This window comes from Pseudoliparis swirei, chromosome 13 (assembly GCF_029220125.1).
Source record: "Pseudoliparis swirei isolate HS2019 ecotype Mariana Trench chromosome 13, NWPU_hadal_v1, whole genome shotgun sequence".
In the NCBI taxonomy this organism is placed as follows: domain Eukaryota; kingdom Metazoa; phylum Chordata; class Actinopteri; order Perciformes; family Liparidae; genus Pseudoliparis; species Pseudoliparis swirei.
The window spans coordinates 4,870,537-4,894,771 of NC_079400.1; the positions used below are offsets into that span (position 1 = coordinate 4,870,537).

Here is a 24,235-nt window from a genome sequence, read left to right on the forward strand (position 1 = left end):
TACCATGTATTTATTATTTTTATTTAATTTTAACAGTAAGACACGGTCTTCAAAAATATTTATGCAATCCAACTTTTATGTAGCTACCTACGTAAAGGGAATGATGGCAGACTACTGACATTAAAATGCTGGATAGCTAGCTGGGTAGTACCTTTAGACTGTCTGCTTACTACTACTAAATCTGACACAATTTCAACTGCACAGTGAATATGATTTAGGTGTTATTTTTCTCCCAATATTAAACGTTTGGAAACTCGAGTTCATTCTAGTGCCATTACAAGAATGAACTCTTGTGGGAGGTAGGTATTCCCAATTAAAAAAAAGTGTATATCGACTAACAGTCATGGGTTAATTACATATAAGTTACGAACAACAATCTGTGATAAATATGTTTTCAATTAAATAAATAATTCAATTGCATTCAATAAATACAATTGTAGTTGTAGGATCTTTTTGAAGTATAAGGAGAAAAAAGTTGTTAAATAAAAAATGTAAATAACTGAGCAAAGCCAAAGCGAAATGTTGAACAGTGATAACGCGACTCTCCTCTTCACAATTTACTTCTTTTGAATCTGCATAAAAAAATTGCCCGTGTATGTGTGCCAGCCTGACAGATGACTCGCTGTGAAGACACGGTTAATGGCAGTTTGACTCAGTAGTCATTTTTCAAGTGCTCGGCCGTAGCTCGCCTCTACCCTCTTTTCAAATAAAGATGGTTGTCACTTTACGACATTGGAAATGAGAACACATATAAAGGAGGTTACTGGTCAAAGAAGAGCCTCAGGATTCATTTGTTTTTAAACTAGAAAAATAATTAAAAACATTTTATCTGACTTTTGAATTTAGTCATCTCCTGCCCAACATCTCCATCTATTGTCCCTATAAAGAAGCCTTTCCAGATAAATGACTCCTCATTGTTTTTTACTCCTTTTAGGGTTTTGAATAACATCAATCCTCTCGTCATCCAGTGCGTCATTCTCATCACCAAATTAATATTTCTGATTTACGTCCTCGGGTGACAAGGTGGCACAATTCTCTCTCACTGCTCCTCCTTTGGTTTATTTCACAATTTATATTATTTGGTTCTCCCTTTCCATTTTTTTATATATTTCAGCGCCTTAGATGTAGCGGCTCTTTAAAGCGCCCACGGGGGCTCCAAGTCTTTGCTTTTGTCTCCCATTTCCTTCTGAAACTGTTTTTCTTTAACCCTATGCGGCTCTTCACAGTTGTTGTCTTAGCTCTCGCCTCTCTGTCGCACTTTCTTTCCCCCTCCCTCCCTCAGCTTTCTCTGTCAGCCAGAGGTCAATGCTGCATTTTTCTTCTTCTGCATGCAAGAAGGCAGGGGGGTATCTTTTTAGTTACTGTGACCTAAAAATAGAAACAAATAAATCAGATTTACGGTTGGGACGATGGTGTCTTTTAAGATATAGTGGCATACCACTATCTATCAAATGGAGGGTGTTTTTGTATCTTGAGGATTAGATCATATCAATAAATGATCTGGATGAGGTCTGATAGAGAATATAGTCCAATTTACAAACTAAATTACCCAAATTACTTATTTCTTGAGGTGAAGGCTAACTGAGCCTGTGCATCACTCAAAGCTGAAACCAGACATGTTCTTTGTATTCAGAGAAGTGTGACCGTCTGTAGTGTATCTAGTGTGATGGAACACAAAAACTCTGCATTTATCAGACTTCTGGACATTCCTCATGATCTGCCGTTGAAAAATGTTGATCAAGTTGTTATAATAATACATTTAAGTTGATGCAACCTGCACATACCCATCACAATGATGTAAAGCTTTACTTGTAATGGATAAAGACCCATCTTGAATATTAAAATGTTTGATTACATCTGTTCTTGTTGAACTAAAACTCAATCGCACAAAGTTTAGATTTCATTCAACATCAGCATCCTTTCAATTGAGAAACAAACATTTCTCTGAGTAATGTTGCCTCGTGTTTGACAGCCTGAAAGCTCCAATGAGCTCTCGAGTTAGATCATTACTTCCAAGGGTCTCATTATGTTGAGAGCCTTGTTGAAGCTCATAACTGACTGAAGGTCTAATTATTAGATTTTCTCATAATGTTATTAATGCTAGCTCGGGCTTTGTGCACACAGGGGGACACGAGGAGGCGAGTTCGTAGTTGCGATAGTAGTTGGTGGATTTGAACATTTGACAGGCATCCATCTCTGGCGTTTGGGGCTAGGTTCATGGAATTCGACACAAACGAGTCTCTTCTTCGTAGCGACACTTAACTTGAGCTAATATTTGGATATTTCTGACAACACCTGTCGAAATTCGGGGGAAATACAGACTTGGCCACTCATACACAGGGAAACCAGAGCACACACACACACACTTGAGTCTGTTGGTTCAGCTCTTCCATTGAGGGCGTGTATGCTAGCTGGCCATTGTCCCAGTTAGGCCCTTTGTCTGTGCTGCCTGAAACTGGTGATTGCACCTTAGCTACCGCAGTTCAAGCGTAAACAGTGTTTTCATGCCCTACGATATACACTGTTGCCAGTGGACCCCTAAATCCCTGGAACAGCTGAGTCCTAGGGTGTCAAAGATAATGGCGATTTATTGCAGTGCGAGGCTTTCTCATTGCCCCCCCCCCCCGCCCCCCTTTCCAATCGTCCCCCCCCGCCCCTCCCCCTTCCTCAAACAGATTAAAATTAAGCCTTAAACATGTGAGGATGGAATTAACACATTTAGCGAGTCTCCTCTTCCCACATCCCATTTTCGCTCCGGAGCGGCTGATCCCCGCTGCCGAACGCGGGTGCAATTTTAATGACTCGCAACGTTTTTGAAGTCCACATGAAAAAAAGCGTCGCTCGCCGTTTGTGGCGGCGCTAGATACGGCTGGGCCACGGCCGGCCATGATTGGGGGGGGGAAACGCAGCCGACTCGGACTCCAGGCTCTTCGATAGGATCGGTGTCATTTTCCTCTCCACGATAAGACGCCTTGCTGACAAGGTCCGATTAGGAGTGAAAAAAATCATTATTGCTATGCCTTTCATCCACCGGGGGGTTTACCGATAAACAGCTCACCCGCGGCTAGATTTTCTGAGCGCGAGATGTTATGTGTTGAAGCATATACATTTAGAAAATGTGGTTTCAAGCTACATTTTGGGAGTGTTTTTAATAATTATTATCTTTTTAAATAGCTATAGAAAAACATACTTTTCTTTAAAACTTTTTTTTTTACAAAAGGCCTCTTATCTCGTCAACTGAAAAATCAAGCTGTGAAATATTTAAGTTCTAGCTCTCAGCTACATTAATCAAACAAATATCAAATCACTACATGTTCTTTTTTAACACAATACAACATGAGAATTGTATCAGTCAATACAGTTATTTATTAAGCTATACCTAAAGGAAATTCACTTTAGCAAACTGATCCTTAAAATATCCACTATACATAGTGTACACAGAGAGAATACAGTGAAAATAGAATTGGGAAAAGATTCAGCTACTTGTTGAGAAGAAAAAAAACTTACGTTGCAATTAATTGTAGAAATTAGTCACACAGTGAGTACAGAAATAATTTATAATAAAAAAAGTATCAAATTGTGGTGTATTAGCAGGTCAAACTAAACTTTAATAATTTAATAATAAAAGGTCTGGGCATTAATAACAAAACTATTTTTAATTTGTAGGATTTTAATTTGTATACATGTTTTATTAACATGATTAAATAACAGAAGCAAATATATAGTCACGGATTAACACAATATTGTACAACATTAAAGAATTAAATAAAATGTGTCAAGAGCCAATGATAGCTCCAGCTTAAAATACGACTTGCGCACAATAAATGTCACTGATTATGTCATTCGCTAAGTGTTTGCTTTTGGATTTGAGGAGCGAGCGCCACTTTGGTGGCCCAGCACCAAAAGAATAACAGAGTCAGATCTTTAGAGGGAAGAGGGAGACATGAAGTGAGTGGGAGAGAATAAGAGAACGAGACGGAGATGGAGGGGGAGAGATAGAGAGTCGGGACAAACGTGTGCTGTGTTACTGGGCCACTCCAGCGCCCGTGGACTCTCAGCGAGACTCAAAGACACACTCGGCTTCAAAAGGGAGCCGTGGAGATTTTTTTTATTTTTTTTTTATGTTTACAAAAACATATTTATTTATTTCTCGTCACTCTGTCATTTATCTATTTATTTCTTGTCGTCCCGGCACCCCTTGCTCCGCCACTGGAATCGTGTTCTATGACGCCGACACTCTCGCCCTCCCCCCCGTTCCCCCCCCCCCCCCACTCTCTTTTAATACCGCTGCAGTTGGAAATCAAACTGCTCTAAAACAAATTGATGTACTCTTTAATATAGTCGTCACGACATCACAGGGTCCCCACGCGCCCGCCTTGCTGACAACTGCAGGGCTGCTTAGCCCAGCGATGGCTGCCACTTTGTTGGTCGCGTCAATGATTTATCACAAAAAGAGAGAGGGAGATTGCGAGAGTGGGAAGAGAGAGAAAAGGGGAGCGATGGAAAGAAAAGACCCCTGGATCACGATTGAGTCACTGGCACCTTTGATTGACACGGTCTAATCAGCTTATCTCCATCCTAATAAAGTTGATAGCCTGCGGTGCTGCTCTCTACCTGGTATGGCGTGAACTATGGGCTCGGCTGGGGCCCCTGGGGGCCAGGCCCTGGCCCTCTCTGCTTATCTGAACTGGACTGAAATCCATCCCTAATGAGCTGTTTTTATTTTGCAGGATTGATTACAGGCCCCTAGACACCAAGAACGGTCACCTAAGAGGTGTCCTCAGCCTCTCGCTGGCCACCTTTAAAATGCAGAGTAGCAACGCTTGTGTCTGCATCGGTTATTTTTTGCTGCCATTGCTATGTCAACTGAACGGATATAAATGGTGTTACATTTTAAAATACATTTAGTCCACGCTGGCTGAGTTATTGAGTCAAATAATATTAAAAAAATTGCCTCTAAGAAGCATCCATTCATAATAATTGTTTTTTTTTTAATCACAAATCATTTAGAAATGCCTCAAACATGCATTAGTCATTGCAGAAGCTTCAAGCACACATAAATAAATGTCTGCTAACACCCATCATTTAAGTTGATTATTATTATGCTTTTTAATATTATTATTAATATTATTATATAATGTCCTAAAATGTGCATTTACAGCACCATCAACCAAAGCTAAAATAAAGCAAAAGTAATTGAAAGCAATTTGATTATTAGAGTGATGCCGGTTCACAAAGCAGTGGATTTTTATTAACAGAACTGGAAAATTCAGCAGGAGTTGTTGATGGAGCATATTTTTGCCAAGTCTTGTATGAACTGTCGAACAGTATGTAACTCTCTTTCCTTCAATGAATAATAATCAAAAACGTGGAGCAGCTAATCATTGCAACTTATCTGACATGCTATCTATTTCTAAACAAGCAATCATAAATCATTCAAAAATCTTTTCAACTGTGGAGGGAAGGACTCAAATCTGGCATGTCTTTGATTCAACATCTGTCAAGCCTCCACTTTTGGGCATTTCAAATGCCTCTGACTCAAATGTCTTTAAATTGGCTAACTGCATGCCCTCCCTCTTTATTTAGGGCCCTCTTTAACTGGGCTAGCCCCCACGTCTGCTTGTTGCTAGGCCTGGGCTTTTAAGTCACTAATGAAGTTCTATACTTTATTTATGAGACAAACAGAGGACCCTGGTTCTTGAGGGTGCGTGTGGTAAATAGCTCTGCGTGTCCAAAGAGTCTCCTCTATATCCCTCTGAGGGCTCTCACTGCTTTTGGCAGGCCTTTGTTTCGCTAGATACACGGGAGACATTGAGAATGGTCGGGGGGAAAAAATGCTGAAATCTTAAAAAATGGTACTGTGTGAAGATGTATCTTTTCTCAGTAGCAGGAGAACTCTTTTTCTCCCTTAAATGTGACCTAGAAGCATCTTGGCTTTCTTGTTCCTGGTCATTAAGAGTCAACGCTAAAAAGAAAAGGGGGCAACGCTGAGTTTCTACGCCATTTCTTTGTTCAGGATCTATCTCTTTGAAATAAAATGTCTTTTCGTTCCACTTCCCCCATTGGTCAATTACAGTTCCAAAGGGTGACGATGTCATTGTCGATGGAGAATGCAACTTTGAATTACTGGAAAAATAACGATGCTAAACTACGTTTAGCATCCGTAAAATCCGTAAAAAGTACATCTTAGATGTCTGGGAAGCGTTGAGGTTTTGCGGCGAGAAAATAATTTGCAATATGACTAGAGAGTGTCTGATTGGAGAAACACTTGATGCTCTAATTATTTGTGTTTAGCGTCCGTGGATGCAATACCTCTGCGTTTAAAAACTCTAAAGCATATTCCTCAACTATTGCAAATGCCATGTGCACGAAGAAAGCGTGGAGCACTTCTTGAGCTGTTTTATATCATTATTTTGTATGTATTGATGTGGAAGAGAACAAACTACAATAAATTGAGCTTTTATTGGTCTATGGAAATAAACAGTTAAGCGTTTGCAAAAAGACAAATCATTAGTACCCTGTGTCTAAATACACTAAGAACTATGGCAGGACTCTGATCTAAATAGTGCAGTATTTCATAAAGGATGTCTTGGAAGTGTTGCGATCTTCTGTTGTGGGACCACAAGTGTAAACATATAATAAGAGATGGGTGAACAACCCTAAATTAACAGACCACACTGAACCATGTCAGATCTCATGAACCAGAGGGTAAACATGGCTACCTGAGGTTTGTGCCCAGCGTGTTTGCTGAATTAGAGAGCGTGGCATATATAGTAATTAGTCTGGTGGAGGAGAGCATATTCCCCGTGTGTCTATGTTTTTTGTGCAGATGTATTCCCGGTTTGACCCGGAGCCATTGCCATTTCAGGTTGTGCATCTGAGCGGAGGGTTGGTATCGACAGCGGAGTAAAGGAAGGGGTCATGGATTAAAGACGTGGGGCGAAGCTTCCCCAGCAAACCACAAACGCACCCCCAGCTGCTGTGGACCAAGCCAAGTGTGTGGGGACCAAGGCGGGATAAACGAGCATTGTTCTTAGTAGCTGCACACACAGTGGATGAGAGGGCCACCGGTGGAACGGGGTCAAGGGGCATGTGGCCGACCACGGGAAGAGAAACCGCCGGGCCCGGGAGGTTCTGAACACCGCGAAGCCACGGCCCACTTCTTTTAACACCGACCGAGCTGCGAGGAAAAACATCGAAAAATGAGACGCTCGAGCGAAAGATACAACTGGGTCGAATTTTAAAAATATCTGTCGGCTGTCGCTTAATTTGACGCAGTCAAGAAGCTCAGACGACGGCACACACACACACACTTACTGTAAATATTGTGTTGTTTTTTATTTGTAAATAGTGTGTACTTGTTGCCCTTGCACATTCCTGCTGCCGAGTGCCACACTTTCACTGCACACCCTGTGTGTGTATGTGACAAATAAAACATCTTGAATCTTGAATCTTGAATCATCAGAGCCGTTTCAATCGACACTTTTAAGCAGAGGGTGCAGATTGTATTTGTGAATTTGTGAATGCAAGTTACGGAGAACATCAAAAGCTGGTGGTCTGCGTGCGAAGCTTCCTTGACTTGAATTATTAAATCTGTCGATGTCGCACACGCCAGCCACCCCGCGATTATAGTGTAAATTGACAAACTTTTTCAAAACTACAACGGAAGCCACAGAAAGCCGGTTGATACTTCCAAGAATGAGCTTTGATACATCTCTGAGGAATACACTGTGCCTCAATACTGGGGTGACTGTCAGGAAGGAAGACAGGGAGAAGAAAAAAATATGCGAACTGGTTAAATCTATTTAAGAACCCAATGAGCTTTTTTTTCCTATTTTAAGATTAAAAACATCCTTGATAATGAGGAAAAAAGGACTTTGTGTACGTGTGTGTTTTATTTTTTGGGGATGGGTTATTTAGGATGTGATATGTGTTTTGTCTTCCCTCTGCACTCCTGAATTAAGAACTTCAGGAGGAACGCTGACGTTGTTTATTTTCATAGACCCCCCCCCCCCCCCTGTCTGTTTGAGGAAAAAATAAAAACACATTCGCTCAACCAACACACACACACATACACAACACACACACACAGCCGTAGCGAACACATTTTCTTCGGGAGCAGAGCAAGAAAAGGCGGCACTCGATCTGTTGCCTGTACATCTCTCTCTCCCTCCCTGGCTCGCCTTTGATGTGCTCCTGAAAATGTCATCAGGCGTCAAGGAAAGAGGTTTTTTTTCACCCACCCCAGCCAACACACACAAACACACACATCCACCCACCTCGCATATGAGCAAGACAATTAGCTGTCGCTCACTCGTCCCCACCACTATCTTGACTCCCCTCCCAACTACCCCCCCGACTCCTTCCTAACCCAATCCAAAACAGGCGACGTACCGGTTTCTACTGCTATCTGGTAGCCGGCCTCCAGTCTCCGGGATGACCTTTCCAGCTTCTCTGTGTTGTCCAACAGATGCGCTCTCTGCAACACATGGAGACACAAAAATAAATGAAGCCAGAGAAACAAACACAAAAAGAATTGATTGAGAGGGCGGGGACCCATTTCAAAGAAACACGTGGACAGTGTCACCTAAAGCAGACAGAACACATCCACAGCAACAACATAATACAGCTTGGCAATAACCTTCATGGATGACAATGTGTTCTATGCTGATGGAATATCAAGCGTATGCATGTTGAGGCTGACAATGTAAGAGGTGCTGCTGCCTCATCTTGGACATAAAACCCAAGAAGGACTTTGAGGCGTGTTGTTCCTCAGCCTTCAGCTGCAAACAGAGGAAAGTTTAGGCAGGGAGGCGGAGCAAATTAATGAAGCAGTACAATTTAATTTGAAGCTTTCCAGTTAAAGAAAATTCAGTCCAGGTGAGAGTTTTTAACAAAAGGAAAAATGTAAAACAGAATTCAACCTTTATCTCCTCAACTGTGCGTAATGCAACAAATAAAATGCACAAATGCTTGATTAATAATACTAACAATAACTACCCATCAATGTTATAAATGTTAAGAAACATCACTATAGATGTCAAATGTAATAATTCTTAAAGAAAACCATCAAATGTATTTTCTCCTTCTTGTTTATCCACATTAGTGGACAAATACCGCAATTCATGACGTGTGAGTTGCTGCATCCCCCCTCGCTTTACTCACAGCCATCAACAATTGACAAGGCTGCCCATTGAAAGCATGGAGCTCAGAGAGCATATCAAGAAAAATGTGTTTCATAAATAATTAAATACTTTTTTTCAAAGTGGATGTTTGAGTATCAAGGTGTTAGGAAGAGCTCTAATATAATGTGTAGACATATACATTGATGGCAGTTTCTTAGATACCAGAGAACCAGTGGTTTTGGTTTCTATTTAGTTTCATGTCTGACGAGCAAACAACAAATATCTGATCTGTGACTGAGGGCCTTGAGTTCCACCCAACACTAGGTGGTCTTAAACACACAAATCTACCATTATGTTGATATTTCATAATGTTCACCGATCCAATTATTAAGTATTAACGTATTTAATAATATATAAACGTGCAGTTCCATAGAAAAAGGAATAGGAACAATATTTCATATTTACTTAAACTTTTGAGTTCAGTTCAGTTTCTTTCTATCCAGATAAAAATAAATAAGGAGGAACCAATGCTACATTTACACTAAAGCTTATACTGACAACAATGCATATTAGTATATTTCTGACAATTAGTATTGTTCAGTAGTTAGTTGTACAAAGAGTTTCCAGGAGTGAGAGATTAGTTGAGGTTACTTGACTTAATGGCTTCCCATTTGGTTTGAACATAATCCTTTCCACTGTCACGATGAAGGTATCCAAAATGTTTATCTCAGTTACTGTTAACTACAATACATTGTTTTCACTAATTGGACAATAGAGGATTCCTAATTATGACTGAAATGTTGGTTGTGGTTGCAATATACTGCATAAATGTCAATAATAGATCATTTATCAACACAAATTCCCCATGCAGGTTCCCCTCCCCCTCACAAATGTTTTACCCCACGAAATTGTGAGTTCCCCACAACCTGTAACTGTCATTGGGAAAACATGACAGTTGTAAGGCATCAGAGGGTAACTTCTGTATTTTTCAACACGGTGTGTGGAAGGGATTAATGGGGATAGCAATTGGTCCGGTTTCGAGAAAGAAAGCTGCAGACGGTCGCCGCTCAAAGGGGCTGCAATGTCATCGTGGCGATTCCTTCCCTTCAATGCTAAAAGTGCTTATTTTTGCCCCTGGCTGCCTCAGGTTGTTATTGTAAGTATCTGACAACATTATGGAATGCAAACCTTTTCGCCGGATCCTGATGAGTTTGTCATTGTGTCTAACAAAGTCACTTCCACATTGTTGAAACAATGGTTGAAAAATACAGACGTTGCCCTTTAGGTTTGTTTCTGTGTTTCTGACTTTGTATGTTTTTAATACAATCCCCAAGATCTGATAAACTACAACTCTCATTAAAAGAGTCTGCTGCACTGTATCACAAGGAGCTTAATCATGGGAGCATCCGTTTGATCATTCTTTGTTTCAAACAATGCTTCAAAATGATATTGAAGTTCAGAGCAAGCACACCATTTCACCATCGCGGTTGCTTCGAGCCGATTTCAAATATAGACTAAACTGATATTTTGCCGATTGGTTGCAATAGACTTGACTACTTTCACCTTTTTACAAAAGTTCAGCAATAGAAATTAAAAATCTAAGTTTTACGTTTTGTGTATAACCTTAAAAGGGAAGTCAAAGCCATAGTTCAATCGATCTTCTCAGGCAGAGCCACAGTGTAATCTCAATAAAGTCTATTGATCGGTGGTTGTTTAGTGCAGAGTTGCAAGCACCTATCCAACACACACACATAGCTTCAAACAACATCTACAGCCCCATGTTGTCCACTGCAGTGCCCTAGCTTTGATTAAAATCAGACTGAATTCAGAAGAGAGGATTATAAAGAGCACAAACATGGAAGGCTTGAATGTTTACTCCAATGTGGTTGTTTTTGATCGCCTTTCTAATATGCTAAGAAACTGATCAGATGTTACATATTTGACACTCAAAAACAACCCGACGAATGACAGTCTCCTCTCTGACGAGGGTTTATGCCCATCAAATGAGCGATGGGGACAGGGGGAGAAGTGAAGTCTCTAGTTTTGGTTTGGCTGTCAAAATGTGTACCAGCTAATCACTCAGAGGAAATGAAAAACGTGGAGGGAAGAAAAGAAAAAAAGAAGAAAAGTCAACGACACACTTTTCAAAGTTTGACAATAAGAGGAAAGGGAAAAGAGCAGGGAGGAGAAAACTCCCACTGAACTCCTTTCTTTCCCTCGCTTCCCTTTTCTTCGCACTGCTGACAGATGTCATTTAAAATTGCAGAGATACTTCTCAATAGTTAAAGGGAGGGCAGGGGGAGAATGGAGGGATAGGAGAACGGGTGGGTGGGTGGATCGGTGGTAAAAATGGGCTGCTGGCAGGAGGAAAGCGATAAGGAGACGGTGAGCGGGACGGGATGCAAGGTGCGCTGTGTTGTTTGGGGGGCTTTCAGGGAGGGGTTACACGGGTGTGGAAGTTGTAGCGGCGCCGGCAGAGATGGTGGCGGCGTGCTCGTGGGAGAAAATGGATTGCGAGCTCGGGCTATAATGAGCCGACGGATCAGAGGGGACGTATTGACATGCAATGCTTAAGCGTATACACCTAGACCGTGGCTGCAGTGCCTGTGTGTGCCTGGGAGCAGGAGGCAGCCGGGGATACTGACAGAGTATAGCGCACTCCCCGGGTTCTTCAAAGAGCTCAAGTGATTAGTATGTTATCATTACCATTCGAAACGTGATTTTCCTATTCCCTCACGGCAAAGGTGACACGTCTCGGGGAGACGGCCGGCGGACTCACTGCGATGGAAAAGCCACTTCAAAGCGTTCTCCTCCTGAATCTCTCTCTCTCTCTCTCCCTCTCTTTATCGTTCTGTCTTCTTTTAGGGCCGGGGGGAGGGGAGGGCGAGTGTGGGTGGATGGGGTGTGTGAGGTGGGAGAGGGGGGTGCTGGGGTAGTGGCGGTGTATATGTGTGTGTGTGTGATCATTAGAATAATGTGCCCCCGGTTTGATGGTGACAGAACCTGAAGGAAAGGGTGAGAGTTCAGCCACTAAGAATCCAGTCATGGCCCACTGTGATGGCCCTAACAATGAGACAATCCAGCCATGGACACAGAACGGGAGCATGGGAAATAATGAAAAGGAACATGTACAATGAAAACTAAAACACCCTATCCTACATTGTCACAGTTTTCAGATTATTTCTACAAACGTAAATGAGGTGACCCTTATTCCCCAGAAAAGCCATATTGTTCCAATATTCAAATCTCACACAACAACCAATGCCAGACATGCCTGTCAGCATTTTGGCGAAGGAAATGTAAAGTGGCTTCCAGCCCCAGCTGTGCGACAACATCCCATATCAAGGCTCGACCTCTGCACTTCAGAACACCTCCACCAACGCCTACTCGGAATCCAAATGCTGGTTTAGAATTCAGATTAATTACCTTGAAACTAAGGAAGCCATCAACATCCTATCTGATGGTCTCATGGAGCGCCTTCTGGCAAAAGATTTAAATATATGATAAAGAGTTTGCATGTCTGAGTGCACCCCACCACCACCACCACCGTTTCTGCCGATGCATGTATGCCTTTTCATCTGACACCTACATTTTGAACAAAGATGGTGTTTTTTTGTTGTGCTTTTTTGCGTCGAGAAACACTCTTCAGTTGTAAGTTATTAACAGGGAGCCCCAGAACAATGCAGCTGTAGCTCAAAAGAAATCTCTCCCCTCTTCTTTCGCTCTCCTGCCTTTTTTCCAATATCAAACACAGGCGGTTACGATCACCATTTTCCAAAGTTCAGATGATTTCCTTATTATTTCAATAAGGGTGGGGGAGAGTCAAAGTGAATAATGATGACAGCTGTGATTCAGACTGACTGTGTGATCTTCTGTGCCGTTTGTTTGGGACTTGTAAGACGAGGAATTACAAGTGTCAAACAGCTGTGAATATGGGTGCTAAATATTTAAACATGTTTTGCAGCTGAAGAAGAAAAAAAAGTATAGTTTTTAAAGCAAGGCTTAAGTGTGTATAAGCTGTGCCAGCCTTTGATTCAGATGCAGGAAGAGCAGAGGGGTAAAAAGCCTGCGATGGAGAAGAGGGCGCAGAATCAAGCCCGATTACACAGATCGGTCCGTTCCACGAGGGGTGGACAGGTGAGGTAACACAAGCTGTCTTCTGACCCTCAGGCGAGGAAGAAATGCACAAAAAGGTGGGAAGAAGAAGAAGAAGGGGAAACAAAAGTACAGCTAAATAAAAGGGAAAAAAGTGGGATAACATGGCATCTATAGGCCAGGTTGGTGCTCTAAATTATGGATAGGTGTGAATGGTGAGCCTTGGATAGGAATTGAATCTTTTGATCATAGTCTTACTCAAAAGGCACATTTACCAACATACTGGAACTAAACTACACTTCAAAAGGACCAGCAATATAATGCAAACTACAGAAACAGTCAAACAATTACATATGCCTCAATTACAGGGAAAATGCACCTTCTCTAAACTGACAGTCTCAACTTCATAAACCCACTTTTCTGACAACTGAATCAATAATTAGGCATTTGTTTAGATGGTTGGTAGATCACTTATCTAAATGATGTTTAGAGTTGAAGTTTCAGCCTTAAAAGAAACATGATACCTGGTGTTTGTGTCTGCTGGCTTTGTATCGTCACAAACTTCATCTGATGAACAAAAATGATGTTAAACATGATCTAGAAGCCGGCAAATAAAAGTACCTGACAGTTTTCATTTTTGTCGTTTGAACATATGTACATTTTGAGTGACAGTTTCATTAGAAACTTAAAGAAAACACAGAGAAATCATGAACAGAGTTCAATGGTGGTGATGTTAATGCAATGGTGACAGAAAAACAACCATACTCCCTGTCATGTACAGCACAACATTTAAACACATTATATCACTAACAATAACATCAATTCAATTTATTATTATAAACAAGGCAGAAAGCAACTTATGTGGCTCCATTTTCAGAAAATGAAGGGAAAGGAAATCTCACAAGCAGCCCATCCCTCTTGAAACTAAAAAGTTGATCAAGATCTGAACTGAAAGGGACCAAATTACCGAAGATACTCCGAGTTTATCTATGTTGCCCAGTATTTGCCTTTATAAAGTTGTATCAGAAACAATATCTCATCTTCACTTTATCGTATTTGGGGTAACTGGAGAAAGTCGAGAAAGTTCATTATCTTTGGCGGTTCAATCAAGTGTCCAAATGAGCTGCGTTACGTTTCCCACCGGAGGGAGGAGAGCAAGTTGAAATGTCAGTGGGGAAGCGGGAATGTAAATGTTGGAGCAGAGAAGCACTTACCTCTTCACGTAACTTTATCAACTGCATCGTGAGAGCAAAGGGGAGAAGAGAGAAAGATGGAGAGCGTGAAGGAGAGGTTTTTAAAAAGAAAAAGAAACATGGCAGGAAGGAGATGAAGTCACGTGGCAGAATTAACCTCGACGATTCATCCGTTTGAATGTTTAGCGTTCGGAAATCATAAGACAAGCACATTAAACGGAGATAAACACGCCGCTCGGGCTGACTGTTTTGAACAAACAGAGATCAAGTCCTGGCGCCGTCACATTAAACAAGAGCGAGAACGGATCGCTCGACTTGCAATATCAACTAACATTATCAAGGACGTCACATCGCAGAAGTTGATATAGCAAGAGAAAGGAGAAAGGAAGCGAGTAAAATATAGTCAGCACGGTTACATTCCTCCTCAACATTTTAAACTGTATCTGTCATTTTGCTGAATTCTCTGGGGAAAAAAAGATTAAAAAAGAAATGCGTGGCCTTCGGAGCCGAGTTGGAGAAATGCCGAGCCGCTGTTTATCGACGCCGATATCCTGTCGATATTTCATGCAGTTTACGGTTACAGTGAAAGTGCATTTGGAATATGTATGGAAAGCCATGCGAGGCCACCGCTGTGTAGACACACAGTGCAGCGTATTATTGGGACAGCCACAGATCATGAAAAATGAATCTTAGCATAGCTATACATTTTTGATGACAGAGAATAGGAAATTTAAAGTGAAGTAAATTAGAAATGCTATTCCCATCCCCAGTTCTGGCAAAAACCTTGCATCTCTGATAATGAATCAGACATTTGAGGGAGGGGAAATAAACCCATTTGCCATTAATTATGCCTAATCACAATTAAAAAGGTTGCTTCCCCAGCCTGTTCTTAGGCGAGCGCTGCAGAAGGAGAGCAAAGGCTGAGGCTTATCGTGGGAAAGCAACACGCCTGGCAGAAAAAAAGGGGGAAGGACACATTTCTTTGCGAGCCTTTTCGAGACGGCTTTTCTCTTTTTTATCCACATTTCTTGACCAACATTCAAGATTAGGAGATCTGAGTAGAGGCTCAGGGCCACTGTTACTTGTTCTGTTTATTTGAATTTTGTGAGCCTGGAATAATTGTGTATAATATAACATTGGAGTTCTTAGATTTGAATTAAAAACTTAATTGCTTTTAATGTTTAAAAAAAACAAAATACTGCTGGTCAGACACTCAGAAACTGAAACACCAGCTCCTTCTGACAGCTCTTTTGACAAGAATAAGTATAATACAACTAGTATTAAACATTTGCACTTATTATACAGAAATCCTTAACAAAAAACAGGACTGTACTGCATACATTTGTCTTCTCTATTTATATAACACCGCTAGTAGACACACTCAAAGAAATGTGCAAAATGGTAATACATTAATGAGGAATCTATACCATATAAAACACAAACACAAATATCAACTACTTCACTTATTACAATCGTGCATGTGTCACTGCACTCCCCCCGGAATTTTTTTTTTTTTTTTTAAAGGCATCTCAAAATAGTTCTAGTGTCGTTTTAGTTTTCCCACCAATAAAAAAACAGAACGCTTCACCGCATTATTGCAAATATAAAAATATTGTTCATATAATGTGGGAGGTAAACAAGAATAATTGCATGTTTTTCTTTTTCTTTCCCTTGGAAATATCGGCAGCAACAAGACGCACTTGAGAGGAAACTGTCTTTTCCAAGTCGAGCAGCAACTCCCCACCAAGAATGCATTATTGAAGAGCCAAAGTTTAAAACTACACTGTGGATGTGATTATTTGGGGCTTGAAAAACCAGCAGATTCTGCGATCCCTCACCCCAGCTCAGCCATCAGTCAATGGGCCCCAAACAAAACGTGTTCTAGCTCATTTGTGCTGCCTCACTGATTGCAAGTCCTCGCCGAGGATTTGTTAAAATTATACGAGGGGCACGTTGAGCCGTCCTCCTCGTTTCTTCCCGTGTAGCTTTATTTTTCTTTGGCATCCATTCTTTAGCAAAGCCAACGATGCTCACGTTGCTCAAGAGATATAGAGCAGTAAATACGCAATATTGTAAATGTTATAATTACTCCGGCATGAGCGCCTTGCCTTGTGTTTTTGTGATGCCAGCCGGTATTCAAAATTGCACTGCTGCACTTTTTCTGTTATGATAATCAGCACAAAAAAAATTCAAACAAAAGATTTTTTTTTTTTATCCAATAAGGAATTCGATACAAGTGGTAATCTGCTTCCTTTGTAGCCTGTAAAATCTGGTCCATGCCGGCTCAAACCAGCACAATCTCTTGTGGCCAAGCCTTCTGCTGTGTCTGAAATCGAAACTATTCCGTATAGTGTTCGTGTGTGAAAAACGTGCGCGCAATTGCTGCTTTGTGTATGGCGTCTGGGTGTGTGTGTGTGTGTGTGTGTGCGCACCAACATTTGTGCGTGTGTTGCATGCAGAGGAAACAGAAGGAGAAAATGTGCAATGGTAACCTACCACATTATTTTAAAAAACGAGTGATAGTGCCAATTCAGTCTCTGTCTGCATACAGATAACGAATAAATGCCGAACTCTATTAAATCGTCCTTTAGCCATTATCGCAGGGCCAATACGCCATTTTCAGAACTTATGCCGGTTCCCTATTTACTTAACTAGAAATCCTTGCCATGTAACCAACAGATTTGTGACTGGTAATGATCTGCTCAGCCAGGGCTATATGAAATGATCCTGACCTCTTTCAGATAGTCAGGAATTAAATTGACCGACTTGCCCCGGCCCCCACCATCTATTCCCCTCTCCTATCACCGACGTCTCGTTAGATAAAAAACTCTGAAGTTCCGAGTGCTCCCCACTCACTGCAAGACCAAGACAAGTATTATCTCCACAAGTTTTAAAATGAAAAATGTGGTAAACACGGCACCTGGGAGGAAAAAGGGGAAATGTATATCATCCATTTACTTTGCTTTTGGCCCCAGCATGAATTCTTTCCCCGGCTTTGTGTTTGTATTTTACATATAATGTGGAATACAATGTTATACGTTTCACATCAGATATTAGAATTGCCAACTGTAAAACTGTTTTTCAAAATGCAAAAATTGATATTGTATATTTTAACCATATTCCAGTTTAGAGTCGCGGTGATATTTTTGAACAAAATAAAATTGGAAAAATAAGAAAGGAAAAAATTAAAAAGGAAAATGCCTATTTGGCCTAAATTCCATAAGATGAATACGCTTTCAGCTAAATAATTTTGTTCTACCTTTAACATTAATTCAATGTAATTAATATTATTTATAAACATTTCAGAATTTAGATTTTCATGTGAACTGAGAATTAGGAAGAGTTAAATGTCTCATTCTGATACCTCACATTTTTCGGACATAATGTTCATGAATGGATCAAAATAACATGTTATCGTTTTCAATCAGGAATATAATAATTTGCCATGAAATAATATAATTTTATCATTATAATTAAGACTAAAAAATAAAAAAACAATAACAATAAAACCCCAATTGACAATATAAATGCATCATCCCATAATATTAATTCTATACGTACACATTTTTGGGATGTTCTGCTGTATAGATTTGTACATTCTACATTAATAAATATTACTTTTCAATATTTGGGGATAAATCTTTTATGAAAGGGAAATAAGAAGGGTTTTCTTTCCCTTGACAGGATTGTGATAGAAGTCCACAGAATCTCAAACGTGACATTTCTGGCAGCGAACCCTTCCAACTTCTGCAGAAAATGTCAGAGGCACTTTTGTGGCTTGCTAATTTGCGGGGAATATGCATTTCAATTACACATCTTGAATCTTGATATATATGTTTCTAAGATGTGTAGTTCATGAGTCATCATTGAAATGGTAATAATGTAATAAAAAGAAGAAAAAAAGACAACTTTATTTAGCTTTGTTGAGCTGTGCATTGTCTCAATCTACTCACATGAAGCACTGTGGGACTAAATGTGCAAATATGCATTTGAGTATTCATCCGTGTCTTTTTTCTTTTTTTGATTGTGCACATGCAAAGTATTTATTTGCATACGAGTGTGTGAGACAGTGTGTGCCTCGAGACGCCGTGACCCCTGCAAGTTGACGGGCGATTGTAAAGGTAATATATAATTAGTCAAAAGACGGTTGGTCATAGTTGAGTGTGGCTGCGTATGAGTGGCAGCTGAGCAATATGTAAGTGTGTCTCAAACGTTAAAACGCTGTTTGATGAATCCGTTGATGCATCGTTGTTTTGATGCCGTTCTACATTTATTCAAAACAACTTAAGTTAAAAAGAACATGGCATATTTTAAGCAATTCAGATCACAATTCAAGATAATTGTTTTTCTTTCATTGCCACTTTCACGATTGCTGAGAATAATTTTTTTGCAAACATTGCTGACAATGAACAGAAATCACATATGTGGTCTTTATTTGCTTGAACTCAACAAGCTGAACTCATATTCAAACTACACATCGTCGCTAATTAACCAAATGTGAATTATTGATAATTAATAGAATAAAACCATAAACAAGTCAAATAGAATTTGAATGTTTTGATTAATGGCTAATATTAAATGATGTAAAAATAGGTATTACGGGGTAAAAGAATCATTGGTACTGCACCAAATATATTTCAGTCAATGTTTTTTTAAATATCAGTTAACAATAAGAGAACCTGCATTCTTAGTTATTTTGAGTATCTGCATTGTGCAGGTCCGCCACCCTTTGAGTTAAAAGAAAGACTGAAGAACAACATTCAGAAATGAAATTCTGCGTGTGTGTGCGTGTGTCTGTGTGTGTGTGGACCTCGATGGAGGATCTATTATTGGCCTAAGTCTACACCCGGCGAGAGAACAGCTGTGGGACGGTTGGAGCGAGGAGGCCGGGTTTTGGGGTTTTAATTTTGTGTGGGATAGTGCGCTTGTATTTCGGTGTGCGCGTGTGTGTAAGCTTGTGCATGTGCGCCGTTCACAATCTGGCTTTGCCTCGACACTGGTCCCATGCCCTCAGCCCACTCGCTGGCAGCCCAGCTTTGCATTAAACAGTGTTGCTTCCGCCTGACTTGGTGACAATACTGTGGCTTCGGCGCCTGATGGCCGCTATGAGGGGCCCACCTCCTCACCCTTGGGGCCAGTCAGCCACCCACGCTGCTGTCGTTCGGGCCCCTGATTAGCACCTCACCTGGTTCTCCGAGGTGCTGGCGTCATCCCCCAGGAGCTCGTTGCGCACCTCGTCACTGTAGGCGATACGTGACCTTTTCTGCAGGGGGAGGAGGATGAGGAGGAAGGACAAAAAGGAGAAATGAAGGGAAAGGGAAAAGAGAAAACAAGTGGGGAAATATGGCTTAGTATGGTTGTTGATGCAAGAACACGACAGGCATTCCTTAAGCACGAGAGCCCCCTAATGGAACTTGGTGACAAACAGAGTCATACACATGCAGCTTGTGAGTGTGTGTGTGTGAGCGTCTCTCTCTCTCTGCGTGTGTGTACCACGACAACCCACGTACTGAAAACCAGTATGTCTGGGTTTGAGCCCATGCCTCCTTCCAAGGTGATCTACTGTACCTACTGCACTTGTGCCACAGAAGTGATAGCAAAGATCCCCCCACACTACCTTGCCCACTTAAACAAATATAAGTTGAAGGATAAAAAAAAAGTCATATTGTGCACATGGAGAGATTGTGGAACAGGGGACAGAGGAGAGGGCCAGGGAGATGTATTATGAGGAAGTATCACTTGTCAGTGCTAAATCTTTTCTGGGGGCTGTCACCGCTGTCATCCCAGTGCGGGAGCAGGCTCTGTGATAACACCAATGCTGAGACTCAGACAGGGAATAATTCATCACCCATTGGTGGCCCATCGGATTTGGGGTTGCCTCTCTCTCTCCAACAACACACACACACAAACTCTCTCTCTCCGTCTCCAGATAGGCTAGAAAAATAGGGAATGCCATGTCCAAAAAGAAAAAAAAGAAAAGACAAACACTCAGACACACACATTTCATACACACTTCAGAGAGTGCCACCTCCAATTGTCGAAGAGCGGGCTGCCGTGGTACCGCTTGTTTACAGACGCCCGACCCGTGGAAAAACAGCCTCTTGGCATGCCCTCTAAACTAAATACACACCAGCAGCAGACACAGAAAGTGTTTACTAAGCCTCCTTCGCTTTCTCTCACTGCCTTGACAGGGTTTCTAGGTGGGCTGCAGGAGGTGGGTAAAATCAAAGACAAACACCAGCATAGGAATGAAAATATCCCTTTTTCTCAACACAAATTCTTTCTATTTTCTATATTTACTTAGTTCTCAACTGTGAATAAATAAAACAAAGTAACAGAATCATTCAAGGAACACCAATTACCTGGTAGGGGCATTCTTTTCCTCAAATACACTTTCCCTTTCCCAGTATCTTTCTATTATCGGTTGAAGTTTGAAGTCGCTATTGCATGAAGTGCTTTGATGCTCCTTTCAGTAAGAGAAGCACGAATGCAACTTGAAAAAGACTATTCTAACCTCCCGAGTGATGATATCAAGTTTCTTGATTGAAATAACTTTGGAACCAATCACAATCAAGCCAGTTGATTCGTTTCATGTTTTATTTGTCTCTCCTTATAATCTGGAACACGGAGTGGAAAGCCATGGCTGATGTGATTTGGCTGTTGTTATCGTGATGGCGAGGGCCAGTTCAGTTCTCTGGAGTAATTACTGGCAAGACGGAGGGCCTGATTGACCCAGACCACAAAACCCATTAGATAAAGAGCGCACCCAAACAATACTCAACCGCAGGGACCTAAGCTCACCACAGAACGCCCACTGTGGGGAAAGGATCGACAGCACGGACCGCCCCGCACCCCAACACGCATTATACAGGAGCAGCATGTCAAAATGCGCTTGTTGTCCTTTTTTTGCAATTGTTTTGTGATTGTGCCATAAAGTTAGCTCAGTTATTCACTTTTAAGTTTGTGAAAATCTTTGTAATACTCACTTGTGTGAAAGCAAAGTTCAAAATATTTAGAAAAACTAGGTAAGTGTGATCCATACATTTATCACATTAGATTGTTTTGAATTTACTTTAAATAACAACAAATAGGCAAATATAGGTGATATAAAAATATATATTATAATAATTACTGCTTGTTGTCTTTCAGCTGAGACCCCTGCTCTGTTAAAATGTCTGCAAAAACTATATATATATTATTTATTATAATGAGATTTTATTTTAATATGTTATGTTGTTATGTTATGTTATTAGTTATGTATATAATTATTTATATACAGTTATGTTATGATGTATATAATAGAGTTCTGTAATTACAATACAATATATAATCCAATAAATATATATATTACTTATTACAATTTTTGCAGACATTGTAACTATATATTCTAAAAAAGTGATCATATTGTGTCTCTTTAAAATGTAACTTTTATGCGGATTTCAAATTTATAAAAAATGTAATGTCAGCATTATTTAACGTAAATAAGTGGTCACTGCGCTGCTGTCAGATGTTAAAAGGAATTTCAGATTTGAATAAAATCAGAAAGACAATAAGCATCAATTTGAAGGCAGCATGTGCACTTGTACACCAGGCAGACACATATTTGTTGCCAGGAAAACACCCACATATTCCATTTAAGTCGAGTTTCATCTTAAAGAGCTGCAGTGCAACTTGGGGGAAAGACGACTTCACCAGTAATTGAGACGAGGAAGCCTGGGAGAAGCATTGATTCGAATGTTGAGGCTTACGTCGCCTTTAAACCATATGCAGGGAATTTGGGGGTTTTCTAAATAGCTGTCTGTTACAGATGAACGTATGAAGCGATTCTGCAATGAGAACAGTGTAGATAACAAAGGGAAGTATAAAGAATAGAAATGTCATTGAAATGAAAGTGTGCCGCTACTTCCCCTGTACCTACAGTATACACTCCAGTTTTTGTATTCCCCCTCAGGAAAACAACAGATTCCTGAGTGATTACCGCATTTCCATTTGATGTAAAACATAAACAGCTGTGCAATATTGACTGCTTAATACAGGAACAGATTTTGATTATAAGTTAGGGTGTTCAGCAAACTATTGCTACGTGACAACAGGATCCCTCTTGAGGTGAGGAAAGCAGATCTCAGATGGGAACAGCACGTATGTATTCTAGTTACAGTATATAGAGACCGAGCTCCACATCTTAAGACGAAACCAACTAATCAGGCTTTGTAATCTTTAAAAAAAATGAGCGCTTCAGAAGATACCTTATTGCTCAGAGGAGTAAAAAAAAAACAGATCTTTTTTATAATCCTTTTGAAAGGTCTGTCTTTTGTCACTTTTTTAAATCTTGGGTAAGAATTTGCTTCTATTCCCAGAAGCACACAAGAAAAGTACAAAGGTACATCTTAACTTTATGCAAAGTGGCCTGCCTTTAAAACTCCACTCATCCCGTCAAAAGCAGCGATGGAGGTGCTGGTGTCCTGTCAAAAACACACGTTGTACCTCTGTTGACGTGGAGAGCAGATGGAAAAAAACAGCTAGTCTTTTTACCCATCAAAATGTAATTACATATGCATGCATAACAATTCATATCAGATATGCTAATCAGTTTGGCATGATCCTCTGAGCAGAAAATGATATTTATTCAATTATAGCAAATTTATGGATATTTCCTTTGTGCGCAATTTCTTTCTAGTAGATGGGCATGCATATTGTCCAGGAAAAAGAAAGTCAATCTTAAAAAATTGTATTGATGATCGTAAAATAAATGACCTTTCCTGATTTCAAGCAGCCGACAATAACGATCTTTGAAATGTAAAAGAATAGTTCCCCGTCTCCAAAAAGAAATGTCCAATAACATTAATCAAAAGAAACTGAGATTCACATACACATTTCAATGCCCTCCAAGTCTCCTCCTTGCTTTTCACCCAATTCAGCAGGTGACACGAGGACAAGCACGAATAATTGTGGCGCCTGGAAAAGCAAAAAAAACCTGTTCATTATATGGGAAATAAAAGGCGTAAAAATACCCAGGGGCAGAGTGTAATGAGGGGCCCTGAAGTTCCTCTGCAAATGCCTTTTCCCTCCACTTTACCAAGCTTTTCCTTTTCGCCCTGCACACACTGTGAAGAGTAATTAACCATATTCAATTTACAATACTACGTTCCATTAGAGGCTGTTGCACCAGTAGAACAGCTTGACATTTCCAAGATTAGACCCAATGACACTTATATTCAGCTCCATGACATTGGCATTGACCCGATTATTTCCGAAACGTTCGAGCTGCTCAATGAATGTGAAAAAATATCAAAACGCTCTTTTAATAATGACTTTCAGGTAGGCATAAAAACACAAATTAACCAGAAATATGTTTGATAACCTTAAATATCTTGTAAAAACTGAACACACGAAAGTCAGCAATGAAATGACAATAAAGTTGGGTCCTAAAATGTCTTTATCTTCACAAGAATGTGTGCAAAACTCAAAGGTTATCGATATCACTTCCTTTTCCCCCCCCTGCTGTGATATTTTCCCAGGTGATGTGTGGACCAGTACCAGCGGGTCCCACTCTGGTTCCCCCCATAAGTGGGGGCAGAGGTGGACCGATGCGGCATGGCGTTAAAAGGAAGCCGAGACCTTTAAGCAGGCGCAAGTATCACAACAGCATCTTAAATAATGTATCTCTGCTTGGCAGGGGGCTGAACACACACACACACACACACACACACACACACAGCACAAAGAAGAAAGAAGAAAAAAAAACACATATTTTTGTTTAGTGTCTTCCACTCTCCTTTAGAACAAACAAATTGGGAGAGGCTGTTCAATTAAGTAAATGCT

At 40.5% G+C, this 24,235-nt stretch overlaps 1 protein-coding gene across 5 annotated transcripts in view; it reads right to left on the bottom strand.

Annotated features, from left to right (window-relative positions):
- The window catches only part of vti1a (vesicle transport through interaction with t-SNAREs 1A), a 119,600-nt gene that overhangs the window by 79,138 nt on the left and 16,227 nt on the right, over positions 1–24,235 (bottom strand). For 3 of the 5 annotated variants that reach the window (XM_056429780.1, XM_056429783.1, XM_056429782.1), the window contains exons 4-6: positions 19,599–19,676; positions 14,435–14,455; positions 8,395–8,479 (exon numbers count right to left, since the gene is read on the bottom strand). In XM_056429780.1, coding sequence (XP_056285755.1) covers positions 8,395–8,479; positions 14,435–14,455; positions 19,599–19,676 — 184 coding nt within the window. The remainder of the gene's footprint in view (positions 1–8,394; positions 8,480–14,434; positions 14,456–19,598; positions 19,677–24,235) is intronic. The other 2 variants (XM_056429781.1, XM_056429785.1) reach the window with 1 other exon arrangement.